The sequence below is a fragment of the Eleutherodactylus coqui genome, chromosome 4 (genome assembly GCF_035609145.1).
Source record: "Eleutherodactylus coqui strain aEleCoq1 chromosome 4, aEleCoq1.hap1, whole genome shotgun sequence".
In the NCBI taxonomy this organism is placed as follows: domain Eukaryota; kingdom Metazoa; phylum Chordata; class Amphibia; order Anura; family Eleutherodactylidae; genus Eleutherodactylus; species Eleutherodactylus coqui.
In genome coordinates this window covers 272,829,691-272,848,291 of record NC_089840.1, presented here as the reverse complement: position 1 = coordinate 272,848,291, position 18,601 = coordinate 272,829,691, and the positions used below count along the sequence as shown (strand labels likewise).

The 18,601-nt window shown below is 44.6% G+C and overlaps 1 protein-coding gene across 4 annotated transcripts in view; it reads left to right on the top strand.

The window, feature by feature from the left end:
* LOC136624332 (oocyte zinc finger protein XlCOF6-like) overlaps positions 1-18,601 on the top strand; it is a 459,204-nt gene that overhangs the window by 62,524 nt on the left and 378,079 nt on the right. For 2 of the 4 annotated variants that reach the window (XM_066598265.1, XM_066598260.1), the window contains one exon: positions 2,502-2,681. The exons of the other annotated variants lie outside the window; for them this stretch is intronic. In XM_066598265.1, coding sequence (XP_066454362.1) covers positions 2,502-2,681 — 180 coding nt within the window. The remainder of the gene's footprint in view (positions 1-2,501; positions 2,682-18,601) is intronic. 4 annotated transcript variants of the gene reach the window in all.

The following is an 18,601-nucleotide window of genomic DNA, read 5'->3' as shown; positions in this document are numbered from 1 at the left end:
ATGGACAGGTCCTGCTCTACCGGCCCTCTTACATGCAGACATGGACAGGTCCTACTCTACCGGCCCGCTTACATGCAGACATGGACAGGTCCTACTCTACTGGCCCTCTTACATGCAGACATGGACAGGTCCTACTCTACCGGCCCTCTTACATGCAGACATGGACAGGTCCAACTCTACCGGCCCGCTTACATGCAGACATGGACATCTTCTACGTAGATTGTTTTTTTTAGGGATAGATTTTAAGCTGTCATTGTAAAAAAAAACAATAGCCCATACTAACCCTTCCCAGGTCCCCAATGCTGAGCGCTTCCTCCCTGTCTACCCCTCTGAGTCTGTTTGCAACCTACGGAGTTAGGGAGCTTTCAGATGGAGCGATTATCATTCAAATGAGCAAAAGTCAAATCATTTAGTCTAAACACAAGCCAACGACTAAACGATGAATGAGCATCTTTCACATTTCGTTCATTGTTCATGTTATGCAGGCATTAAAAGCACCATCGCCTCGCTTGCTTATACAGGGACTGAACGATTCTGAACGATTCTCATTTGAACAAGCCAAAGAAGCATTTGCCTGTCTAAACTGATGTGCAAATGCGTCAGCGGGGACATCACTCGCTCATTCAAATGAGAATCGGCTCGACTAAAAGGACCCTTATCCTGCAATGGAACGGTTGACTGCTGAGGGCTGTGACTGGCTGCAGCGTGAAAGAAAGCATCGGATGGGGTACGGGCGTGCGGTGCTGCAGCTGCGGGGACCGGGGACAGTGGCAGTTTATAAAAATTATATTGGAAAACACCCTTTAACCCCTTGAGTGGCACGCCCGGAAATTTTCCGGGACGAGCTCCACTGCTCATAGCAACATAGCCCGGAAGATTTCCGGGCTATGTATCACTATGGGAGCTACAGAGCACAATGCCACAAGCTGTGACAGTGTGCTCTGCCTGCACAGACCCACACAGAGCAGTGCAAGGGCTTTGAAAAACCAGCAGAAGATATTGCCGATCTGCCGGCAATCTCCTGCACTGGTTTGTTTACAGGTTGCCATTGAGACCATCAGCTTGTCAGAAGCAAGCCGATGGTCTCTGTGGCAGGGAGAGCTGGTTGTTAGCTGTCAGAGGACAGCTAGGTACTAGCTCTTACAGCAGAGATCAGAGAAAACCTCCGATCTATGCTGTGTTAACCCTTTACATGCTGCAGTCTATGTGACTGCAGCATGTAAAGGGCTGTCACTGCAGCATGTAAAGGGCTGTCACCATCGGACCCCCGGAATGTGATCAGGGGGTCCTGATGGGTCCCTGTGGAAGTCCCCTAAAGGGACAAAAAAAAAAAAAGTAAAAAAATAATAAAAACACTTGTCTCCGTTTACTTTGTAAAAAATCAAAAATACAATCACACATGTGGTATCCATGCGTCGTAATGGCCCAGAGAAGGAAGTTAATACATTATTTAACCCCTTAATGACATGGCCCCTTTTTTTCTTTTTTCCCCATTTCTTTTTTTCCTCCCCCCCCCCCCCCTGTTTAAAAAATCACAATTTGTCCTGCAAAAAGCAAGCCCTTCTATGGCTGTGTCAATGGAAAAATGAAAAAGTTATGGCTCTTGAGACGCAACTGCAAAATTAGTTGAAATTTAATGATTAGACCATTTTAAAAAACCTGCCCTGGTGGGCACGACAGGGTGGTAGGAAACCCGCCACTCAAGGGGTTAAAGCAGCCGTCTGGTTTCAGACAAACATCGAGCAATGGTGAGAAAGTGAGTAAAATAAGTTTTACTAAGGGCCTTTACACACTGGCACTTACACGTATGATTCTTGTATGCAGAAAACATACATGAAAAAACGTGTAAAACTTCATGTGCTTTAAGCTTCATACTTCATACTTTTGAAATCCCATGCGCGGTATACGTTTTTCACAGTAAAACCTTTTTTTAACAGTGTTTTAAAGTTCAACATTTTTTTTTACCCTTCAAGGCATTTGATCTGAAAACACGTACACGTTAAGTGTGTGGAAACCCACAGCCAAATGTTTCTGTATGTTTTTCAATGACCGCAATGTTAAAAATATAAGTATGTTTCCACGCGATTATTTTGTTGGACACACAAGGGCAGTCGGCTGCGCTGTTCAGTCCCATAACAAAATGTATGGAAACCTGTTCCTGGCTAAACGTAGTCAAACCTATGCTTTGCTTGACAAGGTTTAACCCACTAAAGCCTACGGGTCAGTTAAATGCTACGCTTTCATCTGTTTTCCGCTGCGGCGGTCGCGTGTTGTTAACATGATGTCATCACTGCAGGCGATTAAACAAAGTCCAGCAGAATCTTAATGGCGGCATTAGATCGAATACAGAAGGCTTCTTTTATTTAATTTCTCTACATTGCTCAGTTCTTTTTATCATGAAATCTGACAACCCCCCCTAATACCAGATGATATGACGGGAGAGATGAAGGACTCTGGGAATGTCCGCAGGGATATTTATGGATGTATCTCCCCATAAACAGGATTACACGGTAGTGAAGAAGACTTCTAGTGATGGCTGTCAGGCCCCGGTGTCTGATGGATGGGGAAGACCCCTAAGCCCAATCACAGGGCCTCCACTTCACCCCCTAATACTGGAGGAGATCAATGAGCAGAAGATCCTAGAACTTACCAACAAGATGATTGAGCTGCTGACTGGAGAGGTGACGCTGCTGGGAATGCTGGGACATTATACAGTAACGCTATGGCGGTATACCGTGTCTGGGTGATGACGGTATCATTGTGTTGTCAGGTTCCTATAAGGTGTCAGGATGTCACTGTCTATTTCTCCATGGAGGAGTGGGAGTATTTAGAAGGACACAAGGATCTGTACAAGGACGTCATGATGGAGGACCACCAGTCCCCCCCATCACCAGGTAATAGACAGGACTAAATCCACACGGCCTTTATTATTTGTATGTAGAGAATGAATTCAGTGGCTGTCTGTGTTTTCTGCAGGTAGATCCAGTAAGAGAACAGCAGCGGAGAGATGTCACCGTCCTCTTCTTCCACAGGATGATCAGGTAGATGGACATAAAGTTCCTGTCTTCAGTACTGCGGCCATGAATGTCTAGTTTTATCCAATAGTATTATAGGATTTATGATTGTTTAAAGGGAATGCTTAAGCAGAAAACGACCTCTTTTATGTTGAAGAGCGTTTTTATGTTGACGTTTTTATGTTGAAGAGCCACTGTGTCAGGGTAATTCTAAGTACAGCACCAATCAGGCCCACCCCACTTGCCCCGCTGCCGGCGGAAAGAAGAAAACACCACACGGAGGTCTGGTATAGTTTCTCACACGGGGACATGACTGCGCTTCGCTTTATTACAGATTACATGAGATCTTATACCCTTTTGTCCCATCACCAGGAATGGGTGATGGGCTCATAACCATATATGGGAAGTCCGGATTTCCGGCCTGAGACAGTGAAAATTATGTACATAGTTGAACAGTCTCCATCTTGATATGACGCTTCTGGGAAAACGGCCAAGTACACGGCCTTGTGTCTGGTTCTTCTGTGCTGTACATTTTGTCTTCGCCTGGCAAGGCCTTTGGAATATCTGATGTAAGGCGACATATAAGTTCTTTCTCATTTGGAATTGAATAGAACTTGCATATAGGTATAAAGCATAAAAACTATATGGCAATATATATATATATACCCTCACAAACCCCCCTAAAAAACTTAATATGGAGATCAAGCATCAGACCTTGCACTCTTCCTCGGTCGTCTCTCCCTTGCGTCAGGGTTTCTCCACTTGCCCGTAAGTCCCTACTCCTAAGAGGGGGGATCCCTACCTCACCTCAGAAGGAGGCCATGGATTCCCTGGGCTTATTTCTGGGCATCCATACCCTCTATCTGTACGAGTTAACACCCCGCAGGGTGTGCCCTCGCCGGAACCTAAGGTCTTCTGCACTATCCCTAGGCATATGGGAATTCCACTGACAGTCCATCTTATGAGACCGGGGCAGGCACAGTACTAGTCCATCTCTCCATTCTTTTGGTAACGTATCTGGTTGGCATTATCGGAACTGGCTCTTCATCTTTTTCAAACAAGGGAAACGTTGGTGTCACATTATCCAGTCCCTTACTCATACTCTTTTTGATCAAAGGGATAATACACATACAGGAAATTACATACCCCACCTTTTTCTGCTAAAATCATATCCAGGGCCACTCTATTTTGGAACGCCATGGATGCAGTGGGCCCTAACTGGTCCGCTAACCCCTGCAAAGCATCTCTGGTGTAGTTTACAAACCTCTGCCGATTGTAATAGATATAATTCATCCAATCTACATTATTATTAACAGTGACAATAGCAAATAAGGACTCAAAACCTGCTTTAACCTGATCTCTAGAATTAAATTCATCTGGCACCCCCCTTGGCACTCCTATTGCATCTATGTATACATGTGGATCAAAGTTACCACCTAGAGCGTCAACCTCTCTCTTAGCACGATGCGGTGTTGGATTCTCACCCTCAGTGTACTCTTATTGATTGCACATTTGCTTGTATTAATTTGTTCTGAAACAGGGGGCTAGTGTACAGTAGTCAAAGGTGTGTGTTGGAGGAATTGTACCACATTATAGCATGTAAAGAATATGCAGGATCATGAGTTTTTTCAGTGTGAAGTGTGGATCCAAGTGGGCTTTCCTTCGAGCTTGACTGCAGTTGGGGTGGTAAGCAACATCTGGTAAGGACCTTTTTTTACATAGACCCTGTCACCTGGTTTTAGATTGTGACACTCATCTGTAGGACCTGGGAGAAAAGCAGAGACTGCAGAATGCATTATTGACAATTCCTTGGAGAGGCCTATGACAAAATTAACAAGAAAATCATTCCCCAAATTCAGCTACTGAGGCATGTACCCTCCGGAGAAAAAGAAAAACTAATGAAAGACACTCAATTCAAGATTTGCCCATTTTCTTCATTGCCTTTTGTATCTACTTTCCCCTACTCCGCGGATGGTAGGGTGTGTGAAAAGCCTGGAATATACCCAAAACAGACATGATGTGTTGCATTATTTCACCTGTGAAGTGTGTACCTTTGTTTGACTCAATCACTTCCGGTGCCCCGTATTTGCAGATTACCTCATTCATGAGCTTCTGTGCGGTTACCTGCTTATCTACTTTGGTAACAGAGTAGGTCTTTCCAACCTGAAAAGAAATCAACAACAACAAGCACATATTCATGCTTCCCAACAAGTGGGAGCTGAATGTAGCCAATTTGCAATCCCTGAAATGGGTAGAGTGGCCCCGGCAAGTGTTATGTGGCAAATTTTACTTCTGCCCTGTTGCTTACGGCAAAGATCATGCAAAATTGGACAAATGATGCAGCAGCTACAGAAAACCCAGGAGCCACCCGTCCTCGTTCAAGCATCGACATCATTGCTGCTTTGAGAGGTGCGTCTTTCCGTGCATCAGCTGGGCCATCATGGGGCACAGGGACCGTGGTAGGCAAGTTCTGTTGACTGTTCGCCATACGCTGTCCCTTTTTAGTCCATTTTTCCTTTTCTTCCTTGCTGGCTTGTAACTGTAAAGTCTTTAGCATATCAAAGTTGAAAGTTTGTATCAAAGTCCAAGTTTTTATCAAAGTCCAAGTTTTTATCAAAGTCCAAGTTTTTATCAAAGTCCAAGTTTTTATCAAAGTCCAAGTTTTTATCAAAGTCCAAGTTTTTATCAAAGTCCAAGTTTTTATCAAAGTCCAAGTTTTTATCAAAGTCCAAGTTTTTAGTCAAAGTCCAAGTTTTTAGTCAAAGTCCAAAGTTATTGTCAAATTCTTCTTTTCTTCTTTTCTTCCATGGCTTGAGGGCCGTTGCCTTTTGCTGTGTGGCCTGTGATGGCGTTGCCTCTTGTTTCTCCGGTGTAGGAATTGGTGTGAGCTCTCCACCTTGTCAGGTAGAAGTAGGGCCTCCGTGAGACTCTGCCCGCTGCATCATTCTTAATTGGCTGTCCTGCTGAGGTAAAAAACTGTCTGGCCTTCCATGTTGGGCCTTAATCATGAGCTATGCCAAATGCATACCGGGAGTCAGTGTAAATGTTTGCCATCTTACCTTCTACCACTCTACAGTCCTCCGTGAGTGCTTTTAATTCCGCTTCTTGTACTGCGACATGCGGAGGCATTCTGCTTTTAGGACATCTTGTTGTGTAACCACTGCATAACCGGAGTGGAGTTGTCAATCACCCTGGGTACCATCTATAAAAAAACAACTCAAAATATGCATTATTAACAAGGGCTTTCAGTAACTTTTTTTTTAAACTTAAATTTTCTTGTTGCATCACTGCTAGACAATCAGGCTGATATTCTATTTCAAATAGATCAGAATCTTGTTGCAAAAAAAATTTAAAAATTTAAAAATGGCTTGCAAAAAAAATTAAAAAATGGCTGATTTGCAATACCTAGATCACCTATGCCTTCTCCTCCCCCCCCTTTGAACCAGGGTACTGAATTGGAACAATAGTACCCGGTTTCAAGGTAGTATAACATTATAAAAAGATTTGATGGATGCAGATAAGGCCTTAAAATGTTAGCACCAATAACAGAGACATGAGTTACATCAGGGCAGAATAACCTACAAAACATCTATTCATATTTGAAATGTGAGATCCTTTAAGTGAATTCATTATTAGTCTGTTCCTGCCTGCAATGTCTTATCAAATTTGAGAGAGAGAAAAAAAACAAAAACTTTTACTAGCTACTCAAGATCCTCACCCCCTCCCTTGTCGAGAAGAGGGATGAAACATTACGTACTTTACATCATCTAGCTCCACCCCCTTCGATATTGGCTCCTTGCGTCTTTCTTCTCAGCTTAATTTCAGCTGTACAGTCTAAGCATCCACATGTCAAACAAGCAAAGTCCCATGCATGGGGGGGACTTTTATCCCCAGTCATTAACTCTCATCCATCCATGCGCTCAAGTCTGCTCCGTCACCCCCTATTGAAGGTGTCCCAGTACATACAGATGCACAGACAAAAAAAAAGTTTGACAAACATACATACATCAGTTGAAAAACATTCAGGTGAGTGCTATAATGTTATAAAGTACATGATTCTATTGAGATGAGATTGTGAATGAGCGCTATCTTTGACAAATTATGTGAAAAAAGTTTGCTGAGTGACTGAGACATTCTATCTTTCTTATTTACTGAAACTATTATATGCTGTATTAAACGCTGAAGTATTTTAGAATGCGTGGGTATCTTTCAGCCCCCCTTGTCTCTCTTTCTTCCCAGTCTGTGACCCTGAACAAAAAGGGAAGTCTGAAAGCCCCCACCTTTTCAAAACATCTGTTATCTCTCTACGAATATGCATTCACTGACTGAGTTGTTTTAGCTTAACTATTCCCAGCATTTGAACTCATAAATACAGTCTGACACTGTTTATTCTGCAGAGAAAACTTTTCAGCAGATGTCTGACTATTAACACAGGGGGGATTATAATTGAAGTTAACACCTGTGTGCAGTATAGTCAGCACAGGCTCCACCATTCACAGTAGGTGATAATCACAGCTTATCTCCTCCACTTCCCTGCACAGGTGACAGATCATGCCTAATGCTGGGTTTACAAGGCTGGGTTTATTAAAATAAACCCTCTTTACTGTAATTTCATCAGAGCAAGTAAAACAGCATTTGTCTCAGTATAGGGTGAAACTAGGCAGCATTTCTCCACAGACATTAGATTGGCAGATCAAATAATTTGCATGGAGGATGGCCGAGGATGTTTGGGAGAGATGAGGCGGCAATATCACCATTTGTATACCGGGGGCTTCTGATCTTTGTTAATCTAATACACAGCCTTTCTGTTACCAGTGTTAGACAGATCCCGGCCCCGGCGGCTGCGCTGTCTCCATCACTGAGGAGCATTTCACCAGGCCCCTGTCTCTTCTGGGACGTCACTAGGCCCCTGTCTCTTCTGGGACGTCACTAGGCGCCTGTCTCTTCTGGGACGTCACTAGGCGCCTGTCTCTTCTGGGACGTCACTAGGCGCCTGTCTCTTCTGGGACGTCACTAGGCGCCTGTCTCTTCTGGGACGTCACTAGGCGCCTGTCTCTTCTGGGACGTCACTAGGCGCCTGTCTCTTCTGGGACGTCACTAGGCGCCTGTCTCTTCTGGGACGTCACTAGGCGCCTGTCTCTTCTGGGACGTCACTAGGCCCCTGTCTCTTCTGGGACGTCACTAGGCGCCTGTCTCTTCTGGGACGTCACTAGGCGCCTGTCTCTTCTGGGACGTCACTAGGCGCCTGTCTCTTCTGGGACGTCTGCCGACTATTAGGCACCTTTACGCTTTGCATTTCGTATACCGAATCACCGTCGGGGCCGACCGCTTGAAGAGGGCAGCTTCGGTCCTTCCCTCTCCACAGCTCTCACCCGCTGCCGGCTCCTTACTTCAGCGCTGTATGACGCCAACTCGCTTCTCTCCGCTCACCACTGACTCTCTGACTATCTCCTCTGACTCTCTAAACTAACTGCCCCTTCCCTTTCTGTCCTCCTACACAGGCTCTGGCACTGCTTAGAAATCCGCTAACCAATCACAGCCTGCCTCTCAACTGTCATCCCACTATCAGATAGCCAATCATATTGTTAAACTCTCCAGACAGACTGGCCAATTAGAGCTCAAAACTGCCGGCAGCCAATGAGAAATAGCTGGTTGCTGGGCAGATTAATTTTAGTTCTGTTGCAGGGCGGATTACCACAATGTTAACCCTTGCATGCCCTGGGGGAATTGCAAACCTGCATAAAATTAGCGATCACACTTTTGTAGGACCCTTCTGGGCCACTATAATAGTAAACAATGGCTTTGCATTTAGATTGCATTCACTGATTTTGTTATTAAAGCCCCTAAATAACGTCTAGTCCAACAAATTTCCAACATCACATAATTAGTTGAATATGGTTTCCCTTTACTGAAACTCTATGACTGCAGAGGTGGTTGCTTACGGCTAGCAGAGATTGCAGTCAGTAGGACAGGGAGCATGTTATCAGGTAGAGTAAAGAGGGGTTGGTTTTAGGAGTTCTGGTATTCCTCCCCAAAGAGGTGCGTTTTCTAGAGCGCTCCTGAAATTTTGTGTGTCAGGGGTTGCCCAGATAATTTGGGGTAGTGCATTCCAGAGGACTGGTGCTGCTCTTGGGAAGTCTTGGAGGTGGGAATGAGAAGTTAAAATTAAAGGAGCACTTAATCTGATATGGTTATTGGAGCGGAGGGCATGGGCTGGGTGGTGCATTGAGATGAGAGAGGCAATGTAGGGCAGCGCAGTGCTGGGGACAGCTTTATGGATGAAGGTAGGGAGTTTAAATTGAATCCTATATTTAACGGGCAGCCAGTGCAGTGACTGGCACAGGGCAGAGGTGTCCGGGTAGCGGCTGGACAGGAAGATGAGCCTGGATGACACGTTCAGAATGGATTGGAGAGGGAAGAGCCTGCTGCAGGGGAGGCTGATTAGCTGCGAGTTGCAATAATTGAGAGGGTGGACCAGGATTGGGACAAATATCCCCTGCTGCTAATAGCAGCAGGATAGCGAGGTTGAGCAGGTGGTAAGGAGATTTATGAGGGCGGCTGTTATCTTTCTCAGTGTCATTAGGGGGTTTGAGGTTTAGTAAAAAAGTAAAGTGTGCATGTGAAATGTGCATAGGTGAAGAGAGGAGAGTGGGGCTGATGTGAGTAGAATGCACCAGAGGTGGGCATTGGAAATAGCTTCTAAAGCTAGCAGCAAATATGAGGATAGAGGTTACAGTATTAGTGATGATGGTGAAGTGCAAGGTTTTTAGTCAATATATGCGGCCTACCTGTCTCATGCCCTGTCGAACTGCCACATATAACTGATCCAGCTCACATTTCATACGGCTCACACAAGTGTGGTTGCCAACTAGTGTGGCAAGTTAGGAGACAACAATATAGCTGGATCTGGTTACTTAGATTACATTAACTAGACAGCTGGAACCAGCATTGCATAGCCAGTGAGGGGGGGGGGGGGGGGGGGGGGGGGGGTTATCGCTCTCCTTAGATAAAGCAAACATCACCAGCAACACTAAAGCTCCATTTACATACAATCATGATCGCTGAAAATTCGTTCAAAAGATAGAATGATCGACAGTTTGAGCAATCATTTTGCATAACCTGCTAAATGGAAAGAATATGGCACAACCACAAACCTGGGAAGAGAAGAAGCCCACCAAACCTCACAGACTGGACAAGGAGGGCATAAAAACACCAACTATAACATTGAAGGCCTGTTAGAGATCCACAGCGGAAATGGAAGTATCTAGCCATGGGACACTATAAGCCATAGACTCCACAGAGGAGATGGAAGTATCTATCCATAGGATGCTGTAAGTCATAGACTCCACAGAGGAGATGGAAGTATCTATCCATGGGACACTATAAGCCATAGACTCCACAGAGGAGATGGAAGTATCTATCCATAGGATGCTGTAAGTCGAAATCTCCAAGGAGATGATGGAAGTATCTGTCCATTGGACCACTATAAGCCATACACTCTACATAGTGCGGCTTTATAGAAGAGCACCTAGAAAAGAGCCATTGTTTAAAGAGAAACATAAGAAAACATGTTTGGAGTTTGCAAACAGCATGTGGAAGACTCCCCAAACACATGGGAGAAGGTTCTCTGATCAAATGAGACTAAAACTGAACTTTTTGGCCATCATGCAAAACGTTGTGTGGCACAAACCCAACACTTCCCACCATTTCCATTCCCCATTCCTACATTGAAGCACAAAGGTGGCCGCATCATGGGGAAGGAAAGATGGTTGGCAGTAAATACAGGGCAATTATAAAGGAAAACCTTTAGTCTGACAAAGATGTGAGACTGGGACATAGAATCATCTTCCGTCAGGACAAGGACCCTAAGTATACTGCAAAAGCTACACTGGATGGGTCTAAGGGGAAACATGGAAATGTCTAGGAATAGTCTATTCACAGCCCAGACCTCAATCCAACTGGGAATCTGTGATCTGATGTGAAGACCGCTCTCTATCAACGCCTCCCATCTTACTTGAAGAGGTTCGAACCTGGAAGTTCATAAGTCCCCATGCCCAGATGTGCTAAGCTAATAGAGACCTGCCCTAAGAGCCTCCCATCTGTTATTGTGACAAAAGGGGGCTCCACACCAGGGCTGTAACTATAGGGGGTGCAGGGGATGCGGTTGCACCCGGGCCCAGGACCCTTAGGGGGTCCATAAGGCCTCTCTTCTCCATATAGGGAGCCTAGTACTATGAATAAAGCATTATAGTTGGGGTGCCCTGTTACAGGTTTTGCATTGGGGCCCTGAATCTTCAAGTTACGCCTCTGCTCCACACGGCGAGGACTTTGAGGGGGTGAATATTTTCCTGTATTAAAGTTCACTGCTCTTTTTCCTTATTCATTGTTGGGTCTTCATGGGGGTAAAAAAATAAACAAATGTTTTGGGTTTTTTTTGGGATAGTGCCAACTTATTCCACAGAGCTTTAAGATTATTTATTTATTCATTACCCCCCACCAAGCTGGGTACTCATTTTACTGACTTTGAAAGAATGGAAGGCTGAGTCAACCTTGAGCTGGCTACCTGAACCATGTGGTGATTGAATTTGCAGCCTTAGGTTTCTTTCACACGAGCATATATCGGCCTGCCATTTTCATGGTCGGCCAATATAAGCTGTGATCGGGCGAGGAGGAGGGAAGGGGCAACAGCATGGCGGGCTCGGTCTATATGCGCCGGGGCCCATGCCGTCTAAATAGGCGCACAAACGTTAGATTTGTGTGCCCGTTCATGAGGTTTGACAACTCACATCGTAGTGTATATCAGCCGGCTGATATACGCTCGTGGGAATAAAGCCTTAAGGTCATGAGTGAGAGCTTAGGACTGCATTTCTGCTGCCTTAGCACTTTGCGCCACATGGGGCAGAAATTCTTCTCACAATTGCTGATGATGATTAGAGGCTCCTGTCACACAGTTATAATCAAGGTGATGGCCGTTCATTTTCCCTCACTGTATACTTATGGTATTTAGCTTATTTAGGAGGATATAGGGGGTAATTATAATTACGCAATTCTCCAAGCAGGCAGAGATGGTACTGGTTATGTGATGCTGTGCTGATGCATCATGGGATTGCTAGCAGAGCATAGATGAATAGAAAAGCTGGAGAAATGTAAAAATCATGGTGGTGCCTGATAAGTATCAGACAGAAGGCTGCGCTGCATGGAAGTGAGTGCAATGTATATAGGACATTCAGAGTGATAATCAGGTGAGGAGTGCAGGGATGGAAAATGTGTTTGTGATGGAGTGAGCCTTTAATGAGAAAGCTGGAGATGGCGGGATTACAGCCGACCGCAGACATTAGATCTCTGCATCTTATTACTATTTTCTGTTTCTGGAGACTTCTGGTTGGAATAAAGAAGCAACAGGTTGGAGTTATACAGGAGACCTGCAGCTATTTGGCCCAGATCACTACTGCTGTCATGTCATTCCGGCTCCTCATACTAATTAATGACCTTTTCTGGCCATATAAAACCTTCCACACGACTTCTCCAACTGTGTGATGACTTTTACAATATTTATTTCACAGCTGGTGAATCCGGATGAAGATCTGATCCATATTGATGCTGCAGAGACACATGTGAGGGGATATCAGCCGTGTAAGGAGGAGATCCCTACAGATGACCCTCCAGGTGAGTGACCACTAAATGCAGAGAACATCCCAGATTCCCCCTAGTCGCTGACTACAACAGTTCTGTGCTTTAAGCTCTGTGCTGTCGGGTCTTCAGCCGTACATCCCTCTATTCAGCTACAATACAAGTAAACCAGGGATGAAAGTGTATTACTATTATAGGGGGTAACACTGCGGGGCGTTTAAAGGAGAACTGAACTTTCAAAAAGCTTTTGACAGATAAAATGTTTGATTGTTGGGGGGCCGGTGATGAGACCCCAACTAATCACTAAACTGAAGGGGCAGAAGCATTCATCTGAGCACTGTGACCAATTAGTCATTTCTGTATCTCTTGGGATTAGTGTATGGGCTCAGTAGGAAGTCTATGAGTCCACGGACCTATAAGGAACGGGAGGAACACGTCCGCTTCTCCACACATACTGACAGAGTAGCCACAGCTCTGAGCCCCATCCCCTGCCAGTAATGCCACAGGTGAGGGAGACTGATGCTACGAGCGCTGGAAGAGGAAGGCCCATCTCCGCAATGACACAGTGGTGATACGACCAGCGCATCACCACCTTGAAGAAAAGGCCATGCTATAGAGAATACTGAATAAGGCTAAGCCTCGCCCCAAAATAGGGAGAAAATTCTGGGGGCCAAGCGTACGCCTTAAGAAAGCATCCAATGGTGCCAGCAGGGGAGTGTGATGGGTTGTCCAAATTATTGATGGCCTATCCGTAAGTAATAGATCAGCAGGGGTTGAGGGCTTGAGACCCCTACTGATCAGCTGTTTTTTGGGTTGGTTGACTTTGTAGATTTTTGCAGAAAGCAAACAGCTCCATTCCCACTTCAGTGGCCCGGCTTGGCATTGCAGGCCATTGAAGTGAATGTAAACTGTGCCTGCAATACCGGACCTGGCCAGTGCTGTGCGAATGGAGCTGCCTGCATCCTGCAGAAATCCACTCTGTGCATGAGCACACTAGCCCAGTGAACAGCTGATCTGCAGGGATCCCAGACAGTGAACCTCTACCAATCTACTACTAATAGTCTATCCTACACATACGCCATCAATAGTTTACAACGGGACAACCCCTTTTAAGGTAACGGAGGCCATATTACAACTGCAGCAACACAGGCAACCATACCCCCATGCTTGGGAGCCACCAGAAAGGATATAATGGGGCCAACTGCAGAGCGGTCAAAAAAATCAGAAGCTGTTGAACCAAAAGGCCCTAGTGACTTAGGGGCCGAAAATAGTGTGCATAGTGTCTTGGAATTACTTGGACTACCTGAAAGGGTTAATGTTCCCATACGATTGTAAATATTATTTTAAGGCCTTGTTGTTTGTTTAACTATAACCTTAATTATTACTGCAGTTGAATGACAAAAGTAAAGACTTAGTGAGCAGCATTGTATATGTAGAGGTATATGAGATGTAGTGATAAGGTCATGGAAGCAATATACCAGACAAGGCTTCCGCACTCTTCTGAGGGGCTCCAATGTTTAGTTCACAGAAGTGTGAAACCAAAGTAAGTCCTGAGAGACGTATATTTTAGTGCGGACTCCCATGTCGTACTCCGGTCCTGGCTGCTGATCTTTGTGTCTCATACAACAGTGCACGTTGCCTGGAGATGCCGGCTCAGTCCGCTCACTGCGCATCTATCGGAACGCCCAACTGCTTTTACCAGCTTACATCTCTCCCACTAAGGCCGCCTGTACACGGGCGGGTCAGGTTCCGTATGCAAAATCAGGCCCTGGCAGAAGCATCGTCCATGTGTTCGGCTGATTGTCTGACATACGCAGTGCAGTATTTTTTTAACTTATGCTTTCCTGCGTCGTTGCCTAGTGATGACGCAAATCCGCAACCTTTCCGCAATGTCAATTACTAAGGCCTCATGTCCATGGGCACAATTTGATTTTAAATCCGCAGCGGATCACCCGCACGCGGATCCGCATCCCATATAGATGCATTGACCACCGGCGGGTAGCTAAATACCAGCGGATGGTCAATAAAAGTGAATAAAAAAAAATATGGAGCATGAAAAAAAATGGACATGCTCCATTTTCGTGCGGGTCTCCCGCGCGGACGGCTCCCGCAGGCTTCTATTGAAGCCTATGGAAGCCGTCCGGATCCGCGGGAGACCTAAAATAAGAATAACTTACCCGCAGCGGACCAGGCAGGTTTTCTCTTCTTCACGGCCGGATCTTCTTTCTTCGGCCCGGCGGATGTGCCCTGCGCATGCGCGCGGCACACTGCCGGCGTGCCGAGCACATCCGCTGACCAAAGAAAGAAGATCCAGCCATGAAGAAGAGAAGACCTGCCCGGTCCGCTGCGGGTAAGTTTATTCTTATTTTCAGCGCTTATGTCTGCAGGGCAGGAGGGACCTGCTACGGATTCTCCATGGAGAATCCGTAGCGGGCGTGATTTTCCCCGTGGACATGAGGCCTAAAGGGCTGCAGATCAGATGGCTGCCACACAAAAATGGAACCTGCTGCGATTTTCTTCTTCATGAGCGGAAACCGCAATTGTTTTCTGCTCATGTGCAAGAAGAATCACTTTACCATAGCATGCTATGGGCAGTAGTTGTTGCGCAACCCGGAGGTGAAGACTCGCCACGGATTCCTCAATGCAAATCCGTCTGGGTGCAGACAGCCTTAGTTTGCAAATCCTGAGTTGTTCCTCTGAGGCTCTCCAACTCGCATCCACACAAGTCCAGCTGCAGGTCCACTCTGCCACAGCTCCACTAGCTCAATCTCTCTCTTCCCTGCACTCTCTGAAGCTTCCAAGTCCCACCGGAGCCCGGAAACAAGACCTCTCTTTCGTTCCTTAGTACACAGGCCTTTAACCAATCAGGGTGCAGATCAGGTCCTGTCAGTTCATAACAACAAGAAAGATCAGAGTGAGCAAAGTCATGTGACCTCTCACTGAAGGTCCTGCCTGGCGGGAACATAAGGTACAGACATAATGAATATGTATATTATAGTACATGGATGTTTAACCCCTTACACAACGCTTGTCAATCACAGCTGGAGGTGCACACCAGTTGGCTGAGCACATCTGCCCCTTCTTTTTAGCAATTGGTAGTTGTTTCAGTACCTGAGACCCCTGAACAAAACTTCTAATGTGTCACTGTGATTTTGTCAAGTTTCTTGAAAGTTTAGTTAGCCTTTAAAGTAGTAATACATCTGAGCTGTGGATATGAATGTGGACGAGGCCTATTCCTTATACATCTGCCGTCAGTACTGATGTGGGAAACATACTTCCCCAATTATGGGACTAGGATACTATTACCTCTTATTACACTGGTATTGAGTTACTGTATGCTAATAGAATATAGAACATAGAAACATATATCCTGATAACAGAATCCAGAACAAGGAGACATAGACCCACATAATGGAATCCAGAACATTCACCTATAGCCAGATAAAGGAATGCAGAGCAGAATTATTTATACCCAGATAACAGAATACAGAACATGAAGACATATATGGCCACATAGCAGAATCCAGAACACGGATACACTGACCCAGATAACAGAATGCATTATGGGGAAAAACTGACCCAGATAACAGAATATATAACAGGGAAAAACTGACCCAGATAACAGAATATATAACAGGGAAAAACTGACCCAGATAACAGGATGCAGAATTTCTGTTGTCTTATCTGTATGCACAGCTAAACAACTGGACTAATCTGCACGAAATTTGCCACATTAGTAATTCAGGGGCGTAGGAAGGCTTTAGATTGTGTTTTAGCTCTCTAGGACTATCATTTTCAATATTTGCAAAAACTCAGAATGCAAATATTAAAGGGCCTGTCTGCTTACTGGACAACCCCACTCCAATAAGACCCTCTGTATCAAAATAGTAAACTATATTTACTTCTCCACAGTCACCGGGATCCAGCGCTGCAGACCCACTGTGGTCCCTGTGATTGTTGTGAAAGCTGATGTCACAGGAAATCAGGTGACTGCTGTAGCCAATGAGAGGCTGCAGTGTCACGTTCCTCAGGATGTGAGTGCCAATGCCAGAAGAACGAGTGGTGATTCTGTATATCCTCATTGTCTGGCACGGTACCCTGAATTTCTGTGACACAGGAATCACTAGAACCAGAGTGGGGCTACAGCGATGGATCCTGGAGACCGCGGAAGAGTAATAATAGTTCACTTTAATATTTTAATTGAGGGAGTTTTATTGAAGCGTGGTTGTTCAATTACCAGACAACCCCTTTAATTAAAATCTCTTTAAAGATGCCACTGCGAGAAGTCAAATTACAACACTGCCATTTTTCTTCACATGCTGTCAGCAGATTGTACTTCATTATGCTGGTTTCATATCAGAAGCAAACAAAAAACTTTTAACAACTCACGCAAATAACAAACAGTTCCACAAAATACAACTGAAGCTGGATAATTCTACTAGTAGTGTATATATTACTACTATCGCCTTGGTGGTTCGTTTATTACAGTGCTTATACCTTACCTAACTTATCTATGTATATAAAGTCGAAAGTGCTCATTGACTGACTCGCCACTAATTCTCTAGTTCTCGGTGTCGTACAAACATGAAATTTGGCACAACCATTCTTTAGGTCCTAAATAGGAAAAGTAAAGGGGTCACAACTCGATTATTCAATGCCAATTGCAAAAGTAAGTGCACCCCTATGTAATGTAACTTCCCGGTGTCGTATAAACATGAAATTTGGTGCAAGCATTCTTTAGGTTCTAAGTAAGAAGAGTGGGAGGGGTTGCACATTCTGTAGAGGGACATGGGTACATGCAGTCTGAGGAGAATCTAACGCTCCTTTTGTGTATACATATTTTATTCCTTGGTTCCAGTAAAGTAACCTTGACTTCATAAAATTTTCCATGCAAACAACACGTAAACACCTGTATTTGATTAACTCAGATGAGGCTGGCTGTTTTGGCTAATATTAAATAAAGGTTATATCTTAATTATTATATTTCACTGCTTGACATGGACAGTGAGCACCCTGAGTATATGGCTCTGTAAATGGGCCCTTTCAGATTATATTATTCAAAACATATTAAATTACATTTCTTCTTGGCAGAAGATGGTAGCAGGAGCTCAGAGGGATGTCTGATATCTTCAAATGATCAAAGAATTACCCAAGATGCATATGAAGACCCTGCCATTCTCCCAGATATTCCATCAGCTCTTCACAGCAAAGATCCATCATCTGATCATTTTGAGCTGATCCTATCTTCTGATTTATCACAGACTGAAACGCAAAACAAAATTTATAAAAGGAATGAACATGAAAGAGTTCACAGAAGAGAGAAGCCATATTCATGTTCAGAGTGTGGGAAATGTTTTAACCATAAAAGAGGTCTTGATAGACATCAGGGAATTCACATAGGGGTGAAGACATTTTCATGTTCAGAATGTGGAAAAAGTTTTAACCGTAAATCAGTTCTTGTTACACATCAGAGAACTCACACAGGGGAGAAGCCATTTTCATGTTCAGAATGTGCGAAATGTTTTATGCAGAAATCAGACCTTGTTAAACATCAAAGAATTCACACAGGGACAAAGCCATTTTCATGTTTAGAATGTGGGAAATGTTTTAACCAGAAATCAGTTCTTGTTAGTCATCAGAGAATTCACACAGGGGAGAAACCATTTGTATGTTTAGAATGTGGGAACTGTTTCAAGCAGAGAGTACATCTCGTTAGACACGAGCAAATTCACACGGGGCAGAAACAATTTTCATGTTTAGAATGTGGGAAATGTTTTAACCGTAAATCAGGTCTTGTTAGACATCAGAGAATTCACACAGGGGAGAAGCCATTTTTATGTTTAGAATGTGGGAAATGTTTTAATCAGAAATCAAATCTTGTTCACCATCAAAACATTCACACAAGAGTGAGGCCATAGTCCTGTACCAGTAATTTTCTTTTATCCACAAATCACACC